At 45.0% G+C, this 22,273-nt stretch overlaps 2 protein-coding genes across 9 annotated transcripts in view; both read left to right on the forward strand.

Moving 5' to 3' along the window:
* LOC119180407 (uncharacterized) overlaps window positions 1–21,856 on the forward strand; it is a 131,970-nt gene extending 110,114 nt beyond the window's left edge. For all 8 annotated transcript variants that reach the window (XM_075869046.1, XM_075869042.1, XM_075869048.1 and 5 more), the window contains 2 exons: window positions 13,600–15,502; window positions 19,656–21,856. In XM_075869046.1, the coding sequence (XP_075725161.1) occupies window positions 13,674–15,502; window positions 19,656–19,968 (2,142 nt within the window). In that variant the 5' untranslated portion in view covers window positions 13,600–13,673 and the 3' untranslated portion in view covers window positions 19,969–21,856. The remainder of the gene's footprint in view (window positions 1–13,599; window positions 15,503–19,655) is intronic.
* Window positions 76–3,882, forward strand: LOC142767421 (uncharacterized). The gene is made up of 3 exons (XM_075869041.1): window positions 76–1,128; window positions 1,698–1,815; window positions 2,211–3,882. Exons 1-3 carry the CDS (start codon window positions 76–78, stop codon window positions 3,461–3,463), a joined length of 2,424 nt encoding a protein of 807 aa, XP_075725156.1. The 3' UTR covers window positions 3,464–3,882.
* Window positions 21,857–22,273: the final 417 nt, after the last annotated feature.

A 22,273-nucleotide genomic window follows, 5' to 3' on the forward strand; every position in this document is an offset into this window, starting at 1 on the left:
ATATCGATTTGTATTTTTTTTATTAGACTGAAGGCATTTTACCACAGTTCGAAGTGTACATTCTGTACCGCTAACATGTCCCGGACGCCTAAACGACGGAAGTTATATCTAGAGCCATCCTTCGATGGGAAAGAGCTGCCCAGATCAACGCGGTACAGGGCGTCTCGCCTCGCGACTGACACTAGCCAAGTGGAAAACGTGATGTCTGATGGTAATGCTGCTGCAGATGAACCTGCTGATAATTCGCCAGTTCGCGTCTGGGCAAACGATGAAGTCGACGAGTGCGAAGAGTCGGGACCGAGCGACGATGAGGAAGCCCTGGCAGAGAACGCAAAGGAGGATGATCGTGAAACTGATGGCTCCTTTGACTCCGATTTATCTGCTGAAGACATCGTGACCCTAGTCATGGACTTTGCTGTTAACTTTGGCCTGGCGTGGACACAGGTAGAACACCTGATGAAACTAGTCAGTTTTTTAATGAAAAGAAAGGATCTCCCTGACACGAAGTTTCTGTTTAAGAAATTTGCGGGAGTCTCCACTGATAGCATGGGCTTTCATTTCTATTGTCCCAACTGCATTTGCCTTCTCGGCGAATGTGACGGGGACCTTAAGAAAAGAAAAGAATTCAATGCAACATGTACACAATGCCAACAGTTGTACAGTGGAGATACCCTTACTGCGCAAGGAAGTTTTTTTGTGACCCTTCCCATGGGGCAACAGATTTCTTCAATTCTTTCGTCTCAAGATACTTCCAGGTCACTTAAAAACTCTTTAAATGCACTTGCACATCGTTCACACGCCGCCTCTATGACAGACTTTACAGACGGAAGTTTGTATCTGCACCAAAGAAAAGAACTGGGTCTTGGCGCTATGGACATCACATTGACCATAAACTCGGATGGTAGTCCTGTGTTCAACTCATCCAAGTTTTCGATATGGCCCGTGCAGACGACAATTAATGAGTTGCCGCCCGGATTGCGTTTGAAAAATGTTACTGTTGCTACACTGTGGTATGGACAGTGCCACCCAGACATGACATTGGTGTTGGAGGCATTCACGAAGCAAATGGACTCGCTTACCAGGAGTGGTATCGAGTGGACATGTGATGGAGAGACCTTTCAATCAAAAGTGAGCCACTTCTATTTCATTGCGTAGTCTCCTCCTAGCAAACTTAGATGCATATTGTGTCCTTCCGCAATATTCCTTAACCAAAAACTAAAAAAAGAAACAGCAAAAGAGAAGGCAAATGAAAACTTACTACTGTAGTGATACTAGTTTTTTTTGGCTTCATGAAAAAGCTTTCATTTTAGTCTAATTTAACTGCTATATAACGCTTTAAAAACTGAGCAATGCACGAAATATTCTTGACTTTTGGTGAAGTGCCTGATTTAACTATAATTCTTTTAAAATTATGTTACAACAAATAATGGTACTGCTTTAAAAATACATATTGTCAACACACAAGCATTTGAGCCAAGTTTAATACCACTGTCGCACAGCCACTTGAACTCACAATTGTGCCAGATTCAGATTGACATTCTACACCACGATTAGCCTCATTCTACTGCTTGCACAAAGTAGGCAATCGGGACCGAGAAATCTTATCCCGACCAGACTTGAGTATGATTGAATTTGAAAACCAATATAGCACTGTCCCATTTCTTCATTAAAACTATATTCTTTTTGTTACATTACAGGTCTATTGTTTCGCTGCTGTAGCCGATGCTCCAGCCAGGGCTCTGATGCAGAACACAGTCCAGTATAATGGATACTTTGGGTGTGGCTGGTGTTTGCACCCTGGCAAATGCATTGAAGGTAAGCAAACTGACTTGTGTACAAAAATATCTGACAGACTACATCCTGGATATCAGCTTCACAATCACTATTTTGTTACTGAAATTTGGTTTGTGCATTATTATTACATCCTACTTAATTTTATTTTCACGCATTCTTTTCTTAAAGTATTTTTGTCACACTAAAAGTTAACGTGCATTCAAGACATGCTAGCCTTCTTCTTTACTTTACAAACTTCTAGAAAGCTTCATGTGGCCTTCACATCTGTATGCATTATTACAGCAGTTAGGAGTACCTGACATTTGCAGGAATATTATTACCAGTTAGAAAAATCTAGTATTCATTGCTGCAAAGGTTTTTTTGCCCACCCTCCCGAGTTTTGTATTTAATTTGTTTCTATCATTTTTATTTTGCAGGAACAGTCAAGTACCCTATAAGCGCTGAAGCTCCACCCGACAGGACTAAAGAAGGGATGATGCAAGACATGGCTGAAGTGCACAGGACTGGTGTTAATGTGCGAGGAGTTAAAGGGCCTTCCCCATTAATTAATTTGGTGGGGTTTGACATTGTGTGGGGCTTCACGCCTGATTATATGCATGGGGTTTTACTTGGTGTCACACGCCAGTTTATGGAGCTGTGGATGTCTGGTGTAGGCGCTCCATATTATATAGGGTCGCCACAGTTGATTAGGATGGTTGACGAAAGGCTTTGTGCCATTAAGCCTCCTCAATGCATCACGCGCCTGCCAAGATCTGTTGAACTGAGAAAGTTTTGGAAGGCAAGCGAGTGGCAACAGTGGCTGTTGTATTACAGCCTTGTTTGTGTTCACAGAATCTTGCCTGGCAAGTACCACAAACACTTTAGCTTGCTGGTGAAAGCTGTATACCTCCTACTTGGAGATACTGTCTCAGCCAAAGACATCAGGGATAGTACTGAGTGTCTTGTGCAATTTGTTATTCAAGTCCAAGTTCTCTACTCTAAGAAGGAAATGACTTCGAATGTACACTTGTTGTTGCACCTTGCAAAAAGTGTTACAATGCAAGGGCCACTCTGGGCACACTCTTGCTTTGTCTTTGAGGCGGGCTTAGGAAAGATTAAAAAGCTCGTCACTTCCGCTAAAGGAGTGCCTCACCAAGTGATGAGCAGAGTGCTTATGGCCAGCAAAGTTGGCGCACACAATGCAGCCGCTAGTGAGCAAGTTAAGAATTTCTTGTGCTCTGATTTGTGCAACAAAGAAGAGTCGCTGGCCCTTTTGGGAAAACCAAGAGCTGTCAGTGAGTCCATTCATAGAATTATTGAAGCGCAAGTCCCACACCAAATCACAGGGCCTGTTGAGGAATATGATAGAGTTCGCATCTCTGGACGCATGTTCCACAGCGAACAATATCAAAGGCCTCAAAAAACTAACTGCACAGCTGTACGACTGCGAGACAATATGCATGCTAAGATCCAGCATATTGTGTCAGTTAGCTGCAGTGACAGAAAAAGGATTTATTTTGTGTCTAACAGCTATGTTAGTTCTCTGTGTTTCGGCACAACACACATTTCATGTGTTCAGAAGTGGGTGGCACAGAATGTCGTCGAAGTGGACAGGCAGGCAGCTCCATGCCTGTGGATTGACTGGAACGAAAGGCAATTTTTTTGTAATCTTGCCAATCGTTTCCCATAAAAAGATTACCTGATTTTTGTTTGCATTTAGCTTTTTGGAAAATTTTAAAGGTGTCATGTTATACTTTTTATGATAAGTGTGAACGCACTCGGAGTTGCATGTAACTGACATGCTACACATTTAACTACTGCCTTGCTCATGCCATGCCAGCATGTCCAACATTCCCTATTATTTTAGGTTGTTCTTATAAGAATGTGGGCTCAACTCGGTTCTTATGGGGACCATTTCAAAGGCACTTGCACATTTTCCAGGCGAACCCAATGATTAAATTCACTACTACTGTTCTCAAAATAGTACTCAAGCAATCCCTTTTGCTTGTATTATTATATGGGTTTAATCGTGTAACCTTTGGTTATGTTCCTTTGGATGAATGTACTTGTATGAATAAACCTTTCGTGCTGTTCAGCCACATGGAATAAGTCACAAGCCATTTGCTTCTAATATAGTTGTGTCTGCAGCATGTCGGCAGTAGTCTCAGTTGGGATAACTGTCGGCACTACCCCACATTTAGTTGTTGCACGGAAGTAACCGCTGTACTGCACACAAGACTATTATGCTCCAACAAGATGATAATATTAATACTCGGGCGTCAATCAGGCCGTGATGGATGTAAAAAGATTGACAACAGCTGTTTGATATTAGTTCAATGTAATTATGCTAAAGCGTACGACTGAGTGCACTGTGTTGCTCAATTTCGATATGAAATATTTCACAATAATAGGATTTTCAAAAATACGAGATTAAGTAAAACTGTTCAGATTATTCTAATATCGAGGTAAACAATGTAAAGAGGCTGACATCTAAAGAAGAAAAAATAATTCATTTATAAACCACAACTCACCATTTGCAAGATGACAGTTACTCATTGTAATCTATTCTAATACTGGTCCTTTAAAGTACTACTAGGCTGGTAATACAGTACCCTACAATGAGTAGGACAAAAAACCTATGGATAAAACCAATTCCTTCAAGTGCAGCAGTGTGTCACATACATCTAGTTCAATTTTTTTCTGTTCTTTCACTGTAACGATTCATAAAACCAAAAAAAACTGGCAGCATTTCTATTTAGGGCACAACTTGGACCATTTTCTTCCAATTGAATTGCTTATGGTTTTCAGCTGGGCACTGCTTCCAGTTCAAGGGCATGCTCATGAAATTCCTGTGGTCCCTGTGGGTGGCCAGTTGAGTTGGGACATGTTGGTAACTGGAATCAACTGGGACCAGTTGCTAACTGGAACCAGTTTCAACTGGGACCAATTAGTTCCCAACTGGGACCAGTTGCTAACTGGGACCACTTGCAACTGGAATCAACTGGTACCAGTTAGTTCCCAACTGGGACCAGTTGCTAACTGGAACCAGTTGCAACTGGCATCAACTGGGACCAGTTAGTTCCCAACTGGGACCAGTTGCTAACTGGAACCAGTTGCAACTGGCATCAACTGGGACCAGTTAGTTCCCAACTGGGACCAGTTGATACCAGTTAATACCAGTTGAAACCAGTTAGATTCCCAGTTACAGATTTTCACTAGGGAGGGTAAGCCATATACCCGCCATGCATTTTAGGCGAAGATTAGGTGCTTTTTTCTTCGTAAACCATAAAAGTTACAGTAATTATTTTAATATCATTGTGATCATAAGCCATTCCTCTTACTACTGATGCAAATTTAGTGCTGAAAATTTCTAACATGCATATTGTGTAAATGTTTTGCTCCAGGTAACTAATTATCACTCGGTAATAGCTAATCTATGTCGTGTTGAAGAAGAGTGCTTCTTTACGCAACAATAATTCTGCTTCAGCATATTGCCTAATATGTTTTCTAAACACTGGTGGAAATCTACGATCCTAGATACTGTGCTTGCTGAGATAAAAGAACATCAGTACATTAAAACACGTTTTGAGATAATCCCATGTAAAGTTAAAATTGTGCATTATTTTAAAAGTACAACGACATAGCAGCCAATTGCCAAACCTGTTCAACAGGCACCAGCCAGGTACACGTTAGCAACGTCATTTTTTTTGGGTGTTTGTGTGTGTTGACACATCTTGCCAGCGAGCCTCCTTTGTCTTCTGCTGTACAGCCCTGTCAGCAAAGCGATCTCGATGCAGGGCAAGAGTGCATAGGTAGGAATTTCGCCCAGTGTCCTGGCGAAATTCTAAAGTAATTCAGAACAGTCGCACGGGCTAACCTGACATACTGAAATTGAACACATCATCGAAAATGCATATTTCCTGTGTTTTGTGTCCGAGGAAAAGGTTTTTCGAAGTGTGCTCCCTCACGAGAATTCCACGACTCGTTAAGGTTTTGAGTTTTTCCATAGAAACATTTAGAAAGTAATTCTGGATGAGCTAGTTTCAGATAATTTGGTTTACCAGCCTCAATAACAAATGCTGGAAGGTGTTCTTTATAAACGAATGGTTCACCATTCGACGGCTGTCGCAGAACGAGCGCTAAAAATGGGCGCGCCGCCGAACTCTTGCGATAACGGGCGGGAGAAACGCCGCGAGGTCAAAAAAAAAGAAAAAAAAAAGAACAAACATCCAAGGCTCCCCGGGCGCGCGCTCTCCCCGCGGAAGCGTGGCTTCGCCGACGAACCTCCTCACCCCACAGCGGCGGCCGGGCAAGCACTGGAAAGTTCCAGAAGAAAATAGGCGTGGTCATACCGAGTGTAGTCATCGGTCGGGGACGGCCCTCGTACAGTCTCGCGCCTCTCCCCAGCCTTCGCTGCGTATCGCACCGACGAAATGACGAGAACTTTCTGGAATGTGGCGCGGAAGGTATTTAATCGAGCGGCAGAGACGAGAGAGCAGGAGGAGACGGAAGTGAGCGCCAGAGCGCGTAGGGATTCCGCCGTGTAGTCGGCGAAGGTCATGGCTTCCGCTTGAACCCGAGCAAGCTGCTCGTAGCGTTTGATGAAAGGAAGGACGACCTTGACGCGTACCTTCACAGATTTGAGACGATTGCAAGGAGCCAGATTTGGCCGGAACATCAATGGGCAACTGCTTTGAGTACCTGCTTGAGTGGCGAAGCGCTCAGTGTGTACGGTAGGCTGACGCCGACCGATGCAGCCAACTATGCAAAGGTGAAAGCTGCTTTGCTGAAGGGATTTAGATTTACTGTAGAAGGTTTCCGGGACAGATTTCGGACAGGAAAACCAGCTGATGGTGAGACGGCTACGCAGTATGCTGCCCGACTTTGCCACTATTTCGACAGATGGATTGAACTTTCAGGGACAGCGCAGGAGTACGATGAGCTTAGAGAGCTCCTAATTAGAGAACAAATTCTTACTAGTTGCCACCCAAGCCTGTCGCTGTACTTGAAAGAGAGGAGAGCTAAGTCACTTGAAGACGTGCTTGAATTGGCTGATCAATTCTTGGAAGCGCAAGGTGGCACTAATTTGGCCAAGGTCAAGAAGGATTGTCCCGAGGATTCGAAGAAATCGGCTCCCGAGGAAAAGAAGCGTGCACCGGAGAACATTCCGCGATGTTTTCTGTGTAACCGAGTGGGTCACCGTGCTAACCACTGCCGAACTAACTTCACGAGCCCCACGGTTGTAAAATGTTTCAAATGTGGACAGACTGGGCACAAAGCAGATGCATGTCGAAACGGAGCGAGTCAAACTCACCAGGTATCCTGTGTGCTAGCAGCACCGAAATCCGATGATAATGCCGTCACCGACGGATTTGTAGAGTTGAAAAATGGGGAGAAAATTCCTATTGTGGGTGCTGTAATGTCAAAACAGCCAACCGGTGTTGCGAAAGGAATGCCAACGCTGCCTGGAAAAGTTGCAGGCAAAAAGATTACGGTGTTAAGAGATACCGGCAGCTCCAGTGTTATCGTGCGGAGAAACTTGGTACGGGAAAGGGAGTTAACAGGCAAAATGAAACCGGTTTGCCTAATTGACCGTACAGTTCGGATGCTTCCCGAAGCAGAAATTGAGGTTGAAACCCCGTACTTCAGCGGGAAGGTTACCGCTTTATGCATGACGACCCCCCTGTACGACCTTGTCATCGGAAACATAACGGGGCGCGCGGACCGAATGATCCGGAATGTTTGGGAGAAGACCCTAACATATAGCCCTCGCCAACCCTGCAACCGCCAGATGCAGTGGAGGAGCATCCCGTGACGGATCTCACTAGAGCCCAAGGTGAAGCCGCGGCGCAAGAGACAGCGAATGAGAAGATGATCGTGTTGAATGAGTTCATGGGCCGAGCAACCGGACTTACGTCGGCACGACCTCAACCGACCGACAGTGTAAAGGAGACGGAGTTGGCCAGCCGGGCAAAATGTAGAGGCATGATCAAGCTGGTAAATAAACAGACAGGACCCGTCGAATGTTATGACCCGTTAACGGTGTCGGAAGTGACAACGATGGCTGAGACGACGCCTCAAATATCGTCGTTGGAAAGGGCTCGCCGAAAAAGAATGTGGAAACACAAGAAGAGATCGAGCGAGCACCGCAAGAAAGGGCGCAAGCGCCGCTCTAAGTACACAGGATAAGTGCTGAGGTCAAATCAGAATGTGTTGGGCAGTGCTGAGTGCCATATGTTGTGTTAATGTTGTGTTATCCTGTGTCACAAGTGTCGAAGTGTTGTGCTGTGATGTGATGTATAGTATTGTACCATTGTTGTAATGAGAGAACTTTGTACATTTGTATTATTGGGAATGTGTGGTGGAGTGTTGTACTCATGTGCTTGTGGTTGTTTTCACGTGTTGTGTAATTGAATTACAATGTACAATTGTATTAAGTGATCTATTGTGAATGTGAAGTGTCATGAGCGACGGATGGTGTTACAGTCTGTGAGAGTGTGTGGTGACTGTTCGCGCTCGTTTGTGTGGTTTTGAATATTATGAGATAATATTCTTAAAGTGGGGGGCAGTGTCACAGAACGAGCGCTAAAAATGGGCGCGCCGCCAAATTCTTGCGATAACGGGCGGGAGAAACGCCGCGAGGTCAAAAGAAAAAAAAAAGAAAACAAACATCGAAGGCTCCCCGGGCGCGCGCTCTCCCCGCGGAAGCGTGGCTTCGCCGACGAACCTCCTCACCCCACAGCGGCGGCCGGGCAAGCACTGGAAAGTTCCAGAAGGAAATAGGCGTGGTCATACCGAGTTGAGTCATCGGTCGGGGACGGCCCTCCTACAGTCTCGCGCCTCTCCCCAGCCTTCGCTGCGTATCGCGCCGACGAAATGACGAGAACTTTCTGGAATGTGGCGCGGAAGGTATTTAATCGAGCGGCCGAGACGAGAGAGCAGGAGGAGACGGAAGTGAGCGCCAGAGCGCGTAGGGATTCCGCCGTGTAGTCGGCGAAGGTTTTGGTCCGTAGGGACGAAGCCGGAGATGAAGAGGATTTCCACCTGAGGGGTGAAGGCTCGAGCTACAGGCAAGAGCGTGTGTTTACCGCTATCGAGCGAAGACGCGTGGCAACAGCTGCGGGTGTGAAGCCGACGTGCTCCGGCGAAGAAGTTGAAGTTTGAAGAGTGGCCAATTGAAGACGGGAGGTTTCCTGGAAGAGAAACTTCGAGGGCTGCGGAACAACAACAACGCTGGACGTTGAGTGATTCTCGGAAGAGTATCATCTAGACTTTGGTTCCAAGAACTTTGGACTGAATAGGTTTTCTATCTCTTTAGTCTTTAAGTGTCTTGGTTGTTCAATGCATGCGACTGCATTGTAGTGCGTATTGTTGTCCGTGTCCGTGGTTTCAAGTGTGGCTGATTGTATTGTGTAGTACGTTGATTGATTGGTTTGATTGGTGACATATTGTATGCAACTATTGTGGAGTGTGCATTTTTGTGTATTGTTTTCGATCTGCCATTATTGAGAATATAATTTGTTTGTTTATCAACTCTCGGCTCTGACTTGTTCTTTGGACCACAGCCGGCGTCCGCTGGCGCACCAAAAAGGACCACTTCTAAATTGTCCACGCTTTCGTGGTGCGGTTCGGGGGGCCGATACTTCGGCTCTTGGAATTAGCCCGGCGATCGCCTCCCTAATAAACGGGACATGTGTGACAATGGCACTTTGTTGAACAAGCGCCTAGTTTTGGCATCCTTCGGGAAAATGCCGTGGGATGGATTAGTATCATTTGATGCCCTGTGATTTCAGCTTGCCGACGAACGCTTGAAGTGCGTTGAGCAGTGAATGAAGAACTATTAGGATAGCTTTGTCTCCTGGCAATGCCGAGGTTCGCTGTGAACCGGCATGATGCTGCGGCTTCGGCAACGAAGGCCAAACTGTGTCAGTTGTGTTCATGGCGGTCTTGTTGGAATCGACCGTCGCTGATCCATGTGACTGCGGCTTTGGCAATGCAGGTCAAGTGGAGTCCACAGACACCATGCTTTTTCATGGCGTTCTGCTTCATACCAACCGAGTATAATCCGGGTGGAGAAGAAGGAGATGGTGAAGAAGGGCGTCGAGTGGCCGCTGCGGATGCAGATGCATTGGATTTTTCTAACCAACTTCGGCGCCAACGGCGCCACTTTCTGACGGTTGCGGCGGCATCGCAATGCGATGCATGGTCTCTCACCATTTGCCTCAATACAGCTATCTCTTTTTTGATTTTTGGGCAATCATTTGAGGAAGCTTCGTGGGGTCCATTGCAATTTGAACATTTGAAAACAGTGGCTTTACAAGTGGCTGCGGAATGCATTTCAGCACAGTGAGAACAAACTCGCTTGCCCTCGCATACGGTTCTTACATGACCGAGTTTCATGCAGTTGAGACATTGCAGCGGCTTCGGCACGAACGCTCTTACAGAGTATCGAAAGTAGCCCACCTTTACGTGCGAAGGTAGAGAGTTGCCTCTATAATCCATTTTCACACAGCGTGAGGTATACTCAATCGAGCAACCTTCACGATGACACTTGCTTCATTAACTGGCTTCACCAGGCCACTCAAGTTCAAGTTGGGAATGGCTGCGTCAGCGTCGTAGATCACACCGGTGACGATGTTGGAGCTCATTGGTATGTATGAACGGACGTTCATACCACCCACCTCTGTGATGTTGCGAAGAACGTTCAGTGCAGTAGCATGCTAAACATCAATCGCCATGACATTCTTACGCTGGTTCAATTTGATGTCAATGATTTCATCTGGCACCAATCGCTCGAGCCATGCCGAAACAGATTGCCTGTTGAGGCGCTTCATGTCGCCGTTGGGCTCAGTAGGAACTAAAATGATGGGTTTTGGCGTCTGGCCTTTGTGGAGGAGCTCGTTCATTCGGTGTGTTTGAGGATGAAGAGGCCCCGGCGTTACGTTTTTTTTTTGTCTTTCAGCTCGTTACTACTTTGAAGTCATCAGATGGCCGCTTACCTGTCAGTGAGTAGCCATCAATGTCCTCGCTGTCGCAGTCAAGTCCCGTCCGCTTTCTGGACGTGGCCATCGGGGACGCCAAAGGGCCTGGTAGATATCCGAACTGCTCCTTGTACGTCGCTGATGGACGCAGCAGTGAAGTTCACGAGGGGCATAAATTATAGCTCAAACATGGCAAGAGATACTCGAAAACAGCGTACCGCTTGGCACACAATGGCCTGAACTGGAAGGAATCCCGTGCTACGTAATGTAAGAATGCCTTGCTACCAAAGAAAATTTTGAAATGGGTCATTTCTAGAGGAAGAAAAAACACCACTGGGACAAAAAAAAACGACTGATTCTGGTTCAGAAAACACTGCAGATTTTGAATGACAAAAAAAAAGATTGTTTATAATATTTTCATTTAAACATAAGAAAAATCGTTCCATTGGACAGAAAGTTTGTTATGTACAAACCATTGAACAGGATATAGTGCCTTCATACTTAGCAAGCAGGAGATCTAGTAACCCATACTTCACGAGCGAATCATTAAAATACAGGTGTCCCAATAAATCGATTATAGACCCACCCGTCCCCTGTGCCTCTGCTCCTGTGTCCTGTGCCATGCCTGAACAGAAGTACTCAAAAACGTGTTCTGAAATACACATCTTGAAATACACATGCTGGAGGTTGAGGACGAGCTGCCGTCCCCATGGCGAAGCTCTTCCAGTAGCATCACCTTTACTCGAATACGCTGATCCGATCCCCCGATGATGATGGCGTCACTCTTCGTTTCTACACAGTTTTCAACCCCCCCCCAAATGGCGCATGACAATGAACAATAAGCACATGTCCGGGTTTTTAGCACAAGATCTTCAGTATTTATGTGGATTCCAATCAGTCCATGAGAGACGATTTCAGTTTCCACCTTGGCCCGCCGCGGTAGTCTAGTGACTATTGTACTCGGCTGCTGATCTGCAAGTCACGGGATCGAATCCCGGCTGTGGCGGCTGCATTTTGCTGGAGGCGAAAAGGCTGTAGGCTCGTGTGTTCATGTTCGGGGGCACGTTAAAGAACCCCACATGGTCGAAATTTCCGGAGCCCTCCACTACGGTGTCTCTCATAATCATATGATGGTTTTGGGACGTTAAACCCCACATATCAATCATATCAATCAATGTTACGCAAAGTCCAGGTGGGGAAGGGGGGTGCAGTAGGTATCTCTGATGTTTAGAGTTTTTCGATTTCTTCAACTTGGATGTTTTCGTCTCACTGGCGGCACCAAAAGTGTGGATAAAAGAACTAGCTGCCATCTCCACGGCGAAGCTCCCAATAACATTTTTATTTGAATACGTTGACCTGACCCCCCAATGATAATCGCGTCGCTCCTTGTCTCCTATGCAGTTTTCAACACCGTGTCATGCGCGTACTATCAACGTGCAAGTGTATTTCATGGATGCTGACGTTTTCGATGATGTATACAGCATATATTTTGTATTTCACTATTCCTTTGGTTACCTTTTATTTTGTCACACATTATAAAACATGTGGCACAAAAATAAACTTCATAGTGCACGCATCACCCTCTGTGTGTGTGTTTTTTTTTCTTTGGTCACTTCGTCCATTTCCTGGCAACGCGAAAAAATATGCATTAGTGGCAGCTTGCTTACATAGCAGTTTAACTTACAGATACTGAAATACATTGGAGTTACGAGGTTATTCTGGAGGCAATATTGCAAGAAGAAGCGTTCTGGAATACAGATACAGATGTTCATTTTCGAGTGAATTCGGTGTTTCATTATTGCTTGCCACTTTGTTAGTTACTTTGACGCGCAACCACGATCCCCCGCCTCTCTCATTTCAATCTTTTGCAAGCGCTGCCGAGATGTTCGTGACGCTAATACATCGCACGCTCAACTATCAAATCACCGTGGCTACATTTCATGCATCTGCTGACATTATGAACACGAGATTTTTTTTAACAGTATTTTACTTCCCGGAATAAACACGAATTACCAAAACTCTACAGCTTCTTTCACTGCCATTAAGTTCTGGAACACATTGCCACTCGATGTTAAAGCATACCACACAGCATTAATATTTGAAAGACATTGAAAAGAAACATATACTATAGATACACTGCTAATTAAAGATTCATTGTAATTGTAGAACAATTTGATTCAATTTTATTGAACTTTCTCTCTCTCTCTCTCTCTCTCTCTATATATATATATATATATATATATATATATATATATATATAATGTATCTTCATTTTTATATAGTTTAATTGTTTGGAACTTTTTTCCCCGTTTTATGATTCCTTCTTTCCAAAAAATTTTAGTGTTCATGTTGTTCAAATTTACAAGCATGCTACTTAATTATCGTTCAAAACTACGTCGTGTTCCCTGACAAAGCCTCATGTTTACAAGAATTATGTTGATTGTATTTTATTCATCGTTTCTAATGGGACCTGTATTATTTGCTTAAGGATAACTTTTCATGCAACCATTTACCTTGTTTTGTTGATTCTTTCCATTATTAATATTTTTGGCTATATGTTCTGATTTATTGTTTCCTCGCCTCCTTTACTTATATTGTTATTAATGTACTATGTTGCCATTATAAGCAGTTTACAGGCTTTGTCTAATGACTGATCCCCCGGACATTTTTGTAACTCCGGGACCTCCTCCTATACTAAAGATGAATTAAAAATTGAAATTAAATTCCTTTTCCGTCTACAGGACGGCATAGAGGCTGTGCTAAACTATATAGCTAACATCCCTGCTTTTCCCTTCTGTTTTTCTTTGCTCGTTTGAATAAACTGTAATTTCCTTATTTCTTCCAGGCAAATTGGACAACGTGTGACTGATCTTCAGAGAAATTTCACAAATCAAGAGACAAATCCTGGACACATCAGATATGAGCTTTCGAGAAGACTGGGCACATATGGAAGGCACGTCAGATGCTGCCATGTGCAAAGAGATGGAAGTAGATATGGAATGGCAAGTTCCCTGCACAGCTGCAGAGGACAGAACGTGCCAGATAGCAGATCACATTTCAGTTTTGAACAGACTGCTCTGGTGGACTGGACTTCGGCTGCTCGAGCTATCAGAGGGGGACGGCCAGCTAGCTGTGGTGGATTGTCAAGCTTCTGCCTATGAGCTTTGCTTGGGAGAAGAAAGGCGTATGGCACTTGAATGTCTGGCTTGGTTGCTGACATCTCACCCCTGTGTGACATCCCTGTACGCAAACAAAGAAATCCTTCAAGCTTACCATGAAGCAGTCTTCCGGGGTGCGCTTGATGCGAACTGCTCGCTGAAGTCACTCACTGTTGACGTACCTTCAGCTGACTATTTCGGAGACGTTCGTGCGATCATTTGTGCTTTGCCCCAACTAGACAAACTCGAGGTCCGGTCAGAAGACCTGGAGTTACAAGTTGCGCTGGCCATTTCAGAAGCACTAAGTACGAGAATGCTGACTGTGCTTGACATTTCAATTGGAAAAATTGCAAGTGAGAGCGCTTTCAATGCCTCAATGACGGCTCTCAAGGCAAACTCCACCCTGCGAGAGTTGTCAGTTAACGATAAGCTGTTTATCAGCAGTTGCGGAGGTAGGGAGCAAAAGTTCACACACTATTTGGCAAGGGAATCGATGCTTGACACGATGAGTATTCGTGTGACAAGCACTGATACATTGAAGTGTGTCCTGCCAGGCATGCGCAACAACGAAAGGATGTCCACATTGAATTTGCTCGGACAGTTTCCCGATGACATAACTTTATGCGAGATTTTGCGGGACATTTTCTTGCAAAATACTGCTTTAAGCAGCATCACGATGTCAGCCCTCGATGGCCATTTTGCGATTCCTCATGAGAATGGTTTTGGAGTGTGGCTCGAGGGCCTTGCGAAGAACAAGACGCTGAAACGCATGAAGTTCCCGTTCACGATGATACCTCGTGATAGGTGGCACTCAATTTTCGAAACTGTGTCCACACACACAGGGCTCGAAAAAGTCGTCGTGGAGGTGTCAGATTCGAAGTTCGATGAACTTGAGTGGTTCAAGACTTACCCACGGGCACGCAGGCTGCATGACGCACTGCTTGACGTATGCAGGAGCCTTGACAGTAGCAGCGCTAAAGGCAAGGTAACTTTCATCTTCAAGACACTACAACCGCACAATCTAGACGCCACTACATCAGATTATTTTTCTTTCCTGATTCCTCGTGGAGAGATCACAAGTCCACCGATGAATGTAATAAAGCAGCTCTGTTCTTTTGAGAGTCTCAAAATGACAGAACTACGAGTAGACCTGTATGTCCTGGAAGGACGTCAATTGGAAGTTGCTAAGTTCATAAAGGAAACTACTACGTTGCGGAAACTGCGTCTTATCGACCAGTTCCTCATGATCTCGGATATGCTCAGCTATATGATCTGGGAACCCATTTTGCAGTCGCTGTGGGAAAACACCAGCATAAGAGAAATCACCGTATACACAAAAGACGACACCCACGAATGTTTCGACCGCCTTCTTGAGCTAGTGGCATTAAGCAAGACAATCAGAAAACTGAACGTATATCGTTCTGGCCCTTTCGACTCCGGGATCTTCGAGAACTACAGTCTCTGCAACTTCAGAATGTTGATAGATGATTCAGAAGAATTGAATTGGTTCGATTGGTGCGACACATCGTGGCGAAACTCTGGCATCGTGGCACGGGCTGCTCATATTATGAATGAAACCAGGTGGGACAGGTAAGCATATCAATTCTCTTTCTCTGCGCAGTCTCATCCGTATTGTCACATGGTTTTTACGACAAGAAAAGTTGCGAATCCGACAGCTTAGGATGAAACTCTATATTCCAACTTCTGCCCAGAAACTTAAAAAAACAAAAAAGGCAGCGCTATCAATGAAAAGATAGCGCCGAGCAGAATTGTTGGTCATGAGTAATCTATTCAGTGGTACGTGTCAGATTGTATACTTGCCAGTCGATAATTGTATACTTGCCAGTCGATAATAATAATTTCTGGGTTATAAGTATCAAAACCGTCACACGAGGGAGAACGTACAGTAGAGGATTCCGAACTTTTCGATCCATCTGGTGTTGCTATAGCGCAGCATGTGGGCCTAAACCGCGCCTGGTCGAACCATAGTGGTGGTTCCGCCTGTAGCAAGCGGCACATATAATAAATATACCAGTTGCAATATGGTGAAACCTGAGCAGGGGGGCCGCACGGGCACATATGGGGCCGTTCTTTTGTGTTACTTCTGTTCTAACGCCAATGTTTGAGGTAAGCATGTAGTAGTAGCAGCAGTAGCGGCAGCAGCAGCAGCAGCAGCAGTAGTAGTAGTAGTAGTAGTAGTAGTAGTAGTAGTGGCATGGTGTTTATCAAAGGAAATGACGCTAATTTCGGCAGCCCCGCCGGGGTTAGTAATGTTTTAGCGATTTTAAGTGAATGCAAATTTTTTTCTAGATATATTTCTGTTGAATCCAATGTTTCAGGCCTTGCTCGTTCACTTTAATGCTGGTTTGAGAGAGAGTAGGTTTGAATAACCTATTCTGCAAACTATGTTACCATTTACTACAGGCGTTCTGTAGTGAACGCCTGTAGTACAAGCTTTACGTATGTTATCGCCTGTAATGAACGCTTTACTGTTCACTACAAGCGTTCTGTAGTGAACTCTTTATTTATGTTATCGCCTGTAGCGAACGTTTTAGCGTTCGCTACAGGCGTTCTGTAGTGGGTGCCTGTAGTGAACGCTTCACCTCTGTTATCGCCTGTAGTGAACGCTTTACTTATGTTATCCTTTATAGTGAGCGCTTTTTGTAGTGAACGCTTTACTTCTGTTATCGCCTGTAGTGAACGCTTTACCTATGTTATCCCCTGTAGTGAGCACTTTACCGCGAGCATGTTCACGCCATACAAGATTGTATACGGATGGAAATGCCGGTCCCCGACAGTGCTCCGTACATAAAAAAAATGATAATTGCAAGCGGCAGCATGAAAACCAATAAATTGTTTAACCAAGACTTCAGGGATTCCATAGAGGGCATATCTTTAACTACGTGCAATGTTTGTTATTTCTAAAAAAAACAAGTATGCCAAAATTTGGCACGCACTACAACATTGTGATCTTAATACGTGCCATAAAGTCAATAATTCAAAAGTTATGTTTTAGTTAGTCATACTGCGGCAGAAGAAGTCAGAAAAGCTTTAGAGAGCATGCAAAGAGGCGAAGCTGCTGGTGAGGATCAGGTAACATCAGATCTGCTGAAAGGTGGAGGACAGATTGTGTTAGAAAACTAGCCACCCTGTTTACGAGGTGTCTCTTGACGGGAAGAGTACCAGAGCCTTGGAAGAATGATAACATCATCTTAACACATAAGAAAGGAGATGACAAGGACTTGAAGAATTACAGGCTGATCAGCTTGCTCTCTGTAGTATACAAGCTATTTACAAAGGTAATTGCTAACAGAGTAAGGAAAACATTAGATTTCAATCAACCAAAGGAACAAGCAGGATTTCGAACAGGCTACTCAACATTCACACTATCAATCAGGTAATAGAGAAATGCTCAGAATATAACCAATCACTATACATAGCCTTCATAGATTACGAGAGGGTGTTTGATTCAGTAGAAATATCAGCCGTCATACAGACACTGCGGAATCAGGGCGACAATGGAGTATATATAAACATCCTTGAAGAAATCTACAGGGGATCAACTGCTACCATAGTGCTTCATAAAGAAAGCAACAGAATACCAATCAAGAAGGGTGTAAGGCAGGGGGACACAATCTCTCCAATGCTATTTACCGTGGTCTTCAGAAGCCTAGAATGGGAACAGTTAGGGATAAGAGTTAATGGAGAGTAGCTTAGTAACCTGCGCTACGCCGATGACATTGCATTGCTGAGTAACTCGGGGAACGAATTGCAACTCATAATTACGGAGTTACACAAGGAGAGCAGAAAGGTGGGTCTTAAAATTAATCTGCAGAAAACGAAAGTAATGTACAACAACCTCGGAACAGAGCAGTGCTTCGAGATAGGTACTAGTGCACTTCAAGTTGTAAAAGACTATTTCTACTTAGGGCAGGTAATAACCGCGGAGCTGAACCACGAGACTGAAGTAACTAGAAAAATAACAATGAGGTGGAGCACATTTGGCAAGCACGGTCAAATTATGACTGGTAGATTGCCACAATCCCTCAAGAGGAAGGTATATAACAGCTGTGTCTTGCCGGTACTTAGCTACGGAGCAGAAATCTGGAGACTTACAAAGAGGGTTCAGTTTAAATTGAGGATGACGCAGCGAGCAATGGAAAGAAAAATGGTAGGTGTAACCTTAAGGGACAAGAAGAGAGCAGAGTGGATTAGGGAACAAACGGGGGTTAAGGATATCATAGCTGAAATCAAGAAGAAGAAATGGACATGGGCCGGGCATGTAGCGCGTAGACAGGATAACCGCTGGTCGTTAAGGGTAACTAACTGGATTCCAAGAGATGGAAAGCGGGTTAAGGGGAGACAGAAAATTAGGCGTGCAGATGAGATTAAGAAGTTTGCGTGCATAAATTGGCAGCAGCAAGCACAGGACTGGGTTAAATGGCGGAACATGGGAGAGGCCTTTGTCCTGCAGTGGACGTAGTCAGCCTGATGATGATGATGGTGATGATTGCGGCAGAGTGTTTTTGCTTCCACGCGTGTGCGAGGACAGCAGGAGCCTTACTCGGCGGATTTTTATAGAAAAAATGGGCACTGTTTAATGCCCCCGCCTCCCGTATATATATATATATATAATATATATATATATATATATATATATATATATATATGCATTGTTTCATTAATTCTGGCAATCGAGGTGAGCGTTTCGAGCCAGGCCATAAAATACATTTCAAAAGAATCTGCGAAACCCTCAAGCTCGCAATTTGGAATGTATGGCACAAATGCGAAATGAAAGTACCCAGTAAGTCTCATTGAGATCTATTGACCTCGAAAAATTGCCGAATTTGGCCTTCAAGGAGCTTTGCTCATCGTGCTCATCGGTTGTATTCGTACACGGAACCACTTCTAGCTTTCTTTTTTTTTTTTTAGTGCAACCAAGCAGTTCTGTATTCCGCTACTATTCTAGCCAGTCCTGCTCGCTTCTCCGCTCGTCTTGTGTGCAGCGTGGCACTCTTTTGCCAATGTTTTCACGCGGAAAAAAATCATCATCCTCCCGGTTTCATGGTGTGGTCGCTTTCCTGCAACAGGTACAGTCGATGAGTGAGCGGCGTGCCTGTTTTTCTGTTCGTTTGGGAAGGCGTTCGCAGAACACCTTTCAATGCCGACCCTACCTAAAAACGCCTGTTGCTACACTGCCGTTTCTGTATGACTAAAATAACTCATCAGTATCAACATGATCATTATGACACTAATTTGACGCGTGACATGCTATACATACTATGACATGATATACTACTACTACTACTACTACTACTACTACTACTACTACTACTACTACTACTACTACTACTACTACTACTACTGGTGATGTCACCGAGCATCGAGGTTTGCGCTGTGCTGTGGCGCGAGATGAGGCAGAAGACTGTGTAACGGGTGAAATGCTGCTAATCATAACTAATGCCTTTATTTTGTAGCTGTGCTTCTCCAAAATTTTGTGCGGTTGCCACTGCAACCTTTTGTGCGTCACGTGTGTGGGTAAACACATTCGCTGTAAAACGACAATTCGGTGATTGTTATACAGGCCAATCCGCCCTACTGTCCTTCGCTTCAGTGTCGTTCACATTACGTAGCCAAACTAGGAATCCGGCCACGTCATTTGGCATGATTTCCTGCACAGGCTAATTTGTAATGGAAGCGTTCGCCGTTCAGGCTTTTCACTGTGGTTCATGTGTGCTGGCAGGTGGTGTGCCATTGCCCTGGAGACCGTTTCACGTCATCCGGCACTGATGGAAGAGCTCGCCGAAGTGCTCCCCGAGAGCGAGGTCGACATCGAGACCCGGGTTAGAGATCGACTCAGGGACTTTCGGGACATGAATGCATTCATGCAACTGACTGGCGTCGTCAAAGAAAAGGTCGCATGTCATCCACGGGAGGACGGGCGCAAGCAGCTTAGCGACCTGGACGAGGATTGCAGGAGGCACCTGATGCGCTACCTGCGAGTGAGCGATATCCGCTGGGCCTCTACGACTGCAAACAGCACCGCTCTACAATGAAGGCCGTTTATTTTTGTGCTAAACACTCTTGAAGGCATCCTTGCCATTCCATAACTGTTTCATTAATAGTGGTACCAAAGTGTGAAAGCTGTTGACCAAGGAGTGATTTATAATTCATTTATATTCGTTTCGAATGACCTGGGTGTCAGTATTGTTACAGTGATTGCATGTCGAAATATATTTGTACGGCATTGAATATTAGTAAAGTTTACTAACTTGTGTGGTTAAGTGTTTCTAGAGTCTACCGAAAGTAGTAGAAAGTCCGCTCAAATAGTACTCGGATGTAATATTGTTTTAGCATGGCATTATTCGTTGTGTCTGTTCAGCACACAATTGTTTTTCTACGTACAACTAAGAATTTAATCGAACTCCTGTGAACATTGTTAAGAAAACTTTCAATGTGCTTTTTGAATGACTGCGTGTCAAGCTGTAGAAGAAGTCGTTCTTTTACCAATGTTTATCGCATTCAACGAGTAACCAAAGCGCAAGATTTATCCTTCAGTTCACGTGTTTCAAACACGTTGCCCACTGACATCTCGTTTGCTGCCTGCGCACATGACAACCATTGTCGCTTATCTTTTCTTACGAATTTGTGACAGTTCGCGACACTTCAAAATAGTTCTTGCATTGTTTTCTCGCCCACGGGGAATCTACGCCAACTGGATTTGTCTTAAGCGTGCGCGCGTGTGTGTGTGATGCACTCGATATGGTCACATAACCGCGAAACAGACTGCATGCTTCACAATCGGTGTGTAGATTTTAGTGTATGAAACCTAATCCCCTTTAGAACGACCCATATGAGACACGGGAAAGGCCGCCTTTCAAATGGCAACGCTGACATTTTGTTCGTACTCGTCCTCCCCCTCTTCCCGCCCGCTTGTTAGGGCCGTTCCACGCGCTTCCCGCACAGCCGCAACGCACGTGCCGGGACCCCTACCGCACGCAAGCGGGGGACAAATAAGCCAATTGGTGACGCTTTTTCACCCTCGTGAGCATCGCCAATCGGCTTATTTGTCCCCCGCTTGCGTGCGGTAGGGGACCCGGCACGTGCGTTGCGGCTGTGCGGGCAGCGCATGGAATGGCCTTAAGCCAATTGGCGGTGCTCTTTCACCCTCCGCTTGGGCGCGGCAAGTGTGCCGGCACGTGCGTTGCGGCTGTGCGGGAAGCGCGCGGAACGGCCCTTAGGGCCACTTCACGCGCTATCCGCCCTGCGGCACCGAAGGTGCCGGGATGCCTGCCGCACTCAAGCGGAGGGCGAAAGAACGACGCCGATTCACTCCCTCGTCCCGGCTGTGCGGATATCGCATGGGTAGGCCCTTAATGGCCCGGTCCTTTGTGGGACTAAATTTTGTGACTGCGGCCCGGTAGCTGAAATGAGACCCCTGCTCGTGTATGTTCTCCCCAACAGTCTACGCGTAACGCCTGTCCGCCTGTTACACCCTAGTCAGAAATCCAGAATTCCGTGCATCAATTTGTCACTTAGCCGTAGAAAAATGGTATCCCAAAAACGATAACCAAACACCACTGAATGCACCTTTTTCAGAGGAAAAAAAAGTGCTTCGCAGAAGAACTTACTCTTGCAATCAGTTTACATGTTCTGGAACAAGCACGAATGATACGAGAGTTGTCACTCCCCTTGTTGTCATAGCTTCTCAATAAACATTAAGTATTCGTGTTCTTTTATTTTTATTTTGTCCTTTTCGGACTTATCTGCTATGCATATGTTTGTTTGTGCTTATTAATAATTTTGATACTTTTTGAGTAGCTTGTGTACTCCTATGCTGATTGAAGGCTAATATGTCTCTCTTGTATTCAATTTCACCATTGTGCTTTAATTATGATGTAACTTCGTACCTTCCGAGTGAAATAAATAAAAAAGCCAATTCAACGCTGGGCAAAATCTGAATAAACGGCAGAGCTGACGGTCTCCGGTGTTTCAGATTTTCTGTGATGTTTCGTTATTTCACCATGTGCCTTGAAATATCGGTTTTAGGGAGTGAGATGCACCAAAAGCAACTGGTGCCATCACAAGCCATGCCTGTGTCTGCTACAGTGACTGTACGCTTCATTCACGCTCGAGCCACCCTTGCCCATTTCATGGCGCCGAGACACGTGGGACGTCTACGGGCGTATATTGGAAGCGTTGTGTGACACGGACACTCCATCTGTCGTCTGGCTCAGCCCTAAAGCAGCCCCGCTGTTAATAAGTATGCTGCGCGACTGTGGAACAGCAAACGCACATCAGATAACTTTAAAGTCAAATCCCCAAAGTGGCTTGCGCACGCGATCAAATCGCAACTTTGTG

This window comes from Rhipicephalus microplus, chromosome 7 (genome assembly GCF_043290135.1).
Source record: "Rhipicephalus microplus isolate Deutch F79 chromosome 7, USDA_Rmic, whole genome shotgun sequence".
NCBI lineage: Eukaryota > Metazoa > Arthropoda > Arachnida > Ixodida > Ixodidae > Rhipicephalus > Rhipicephalus microplus.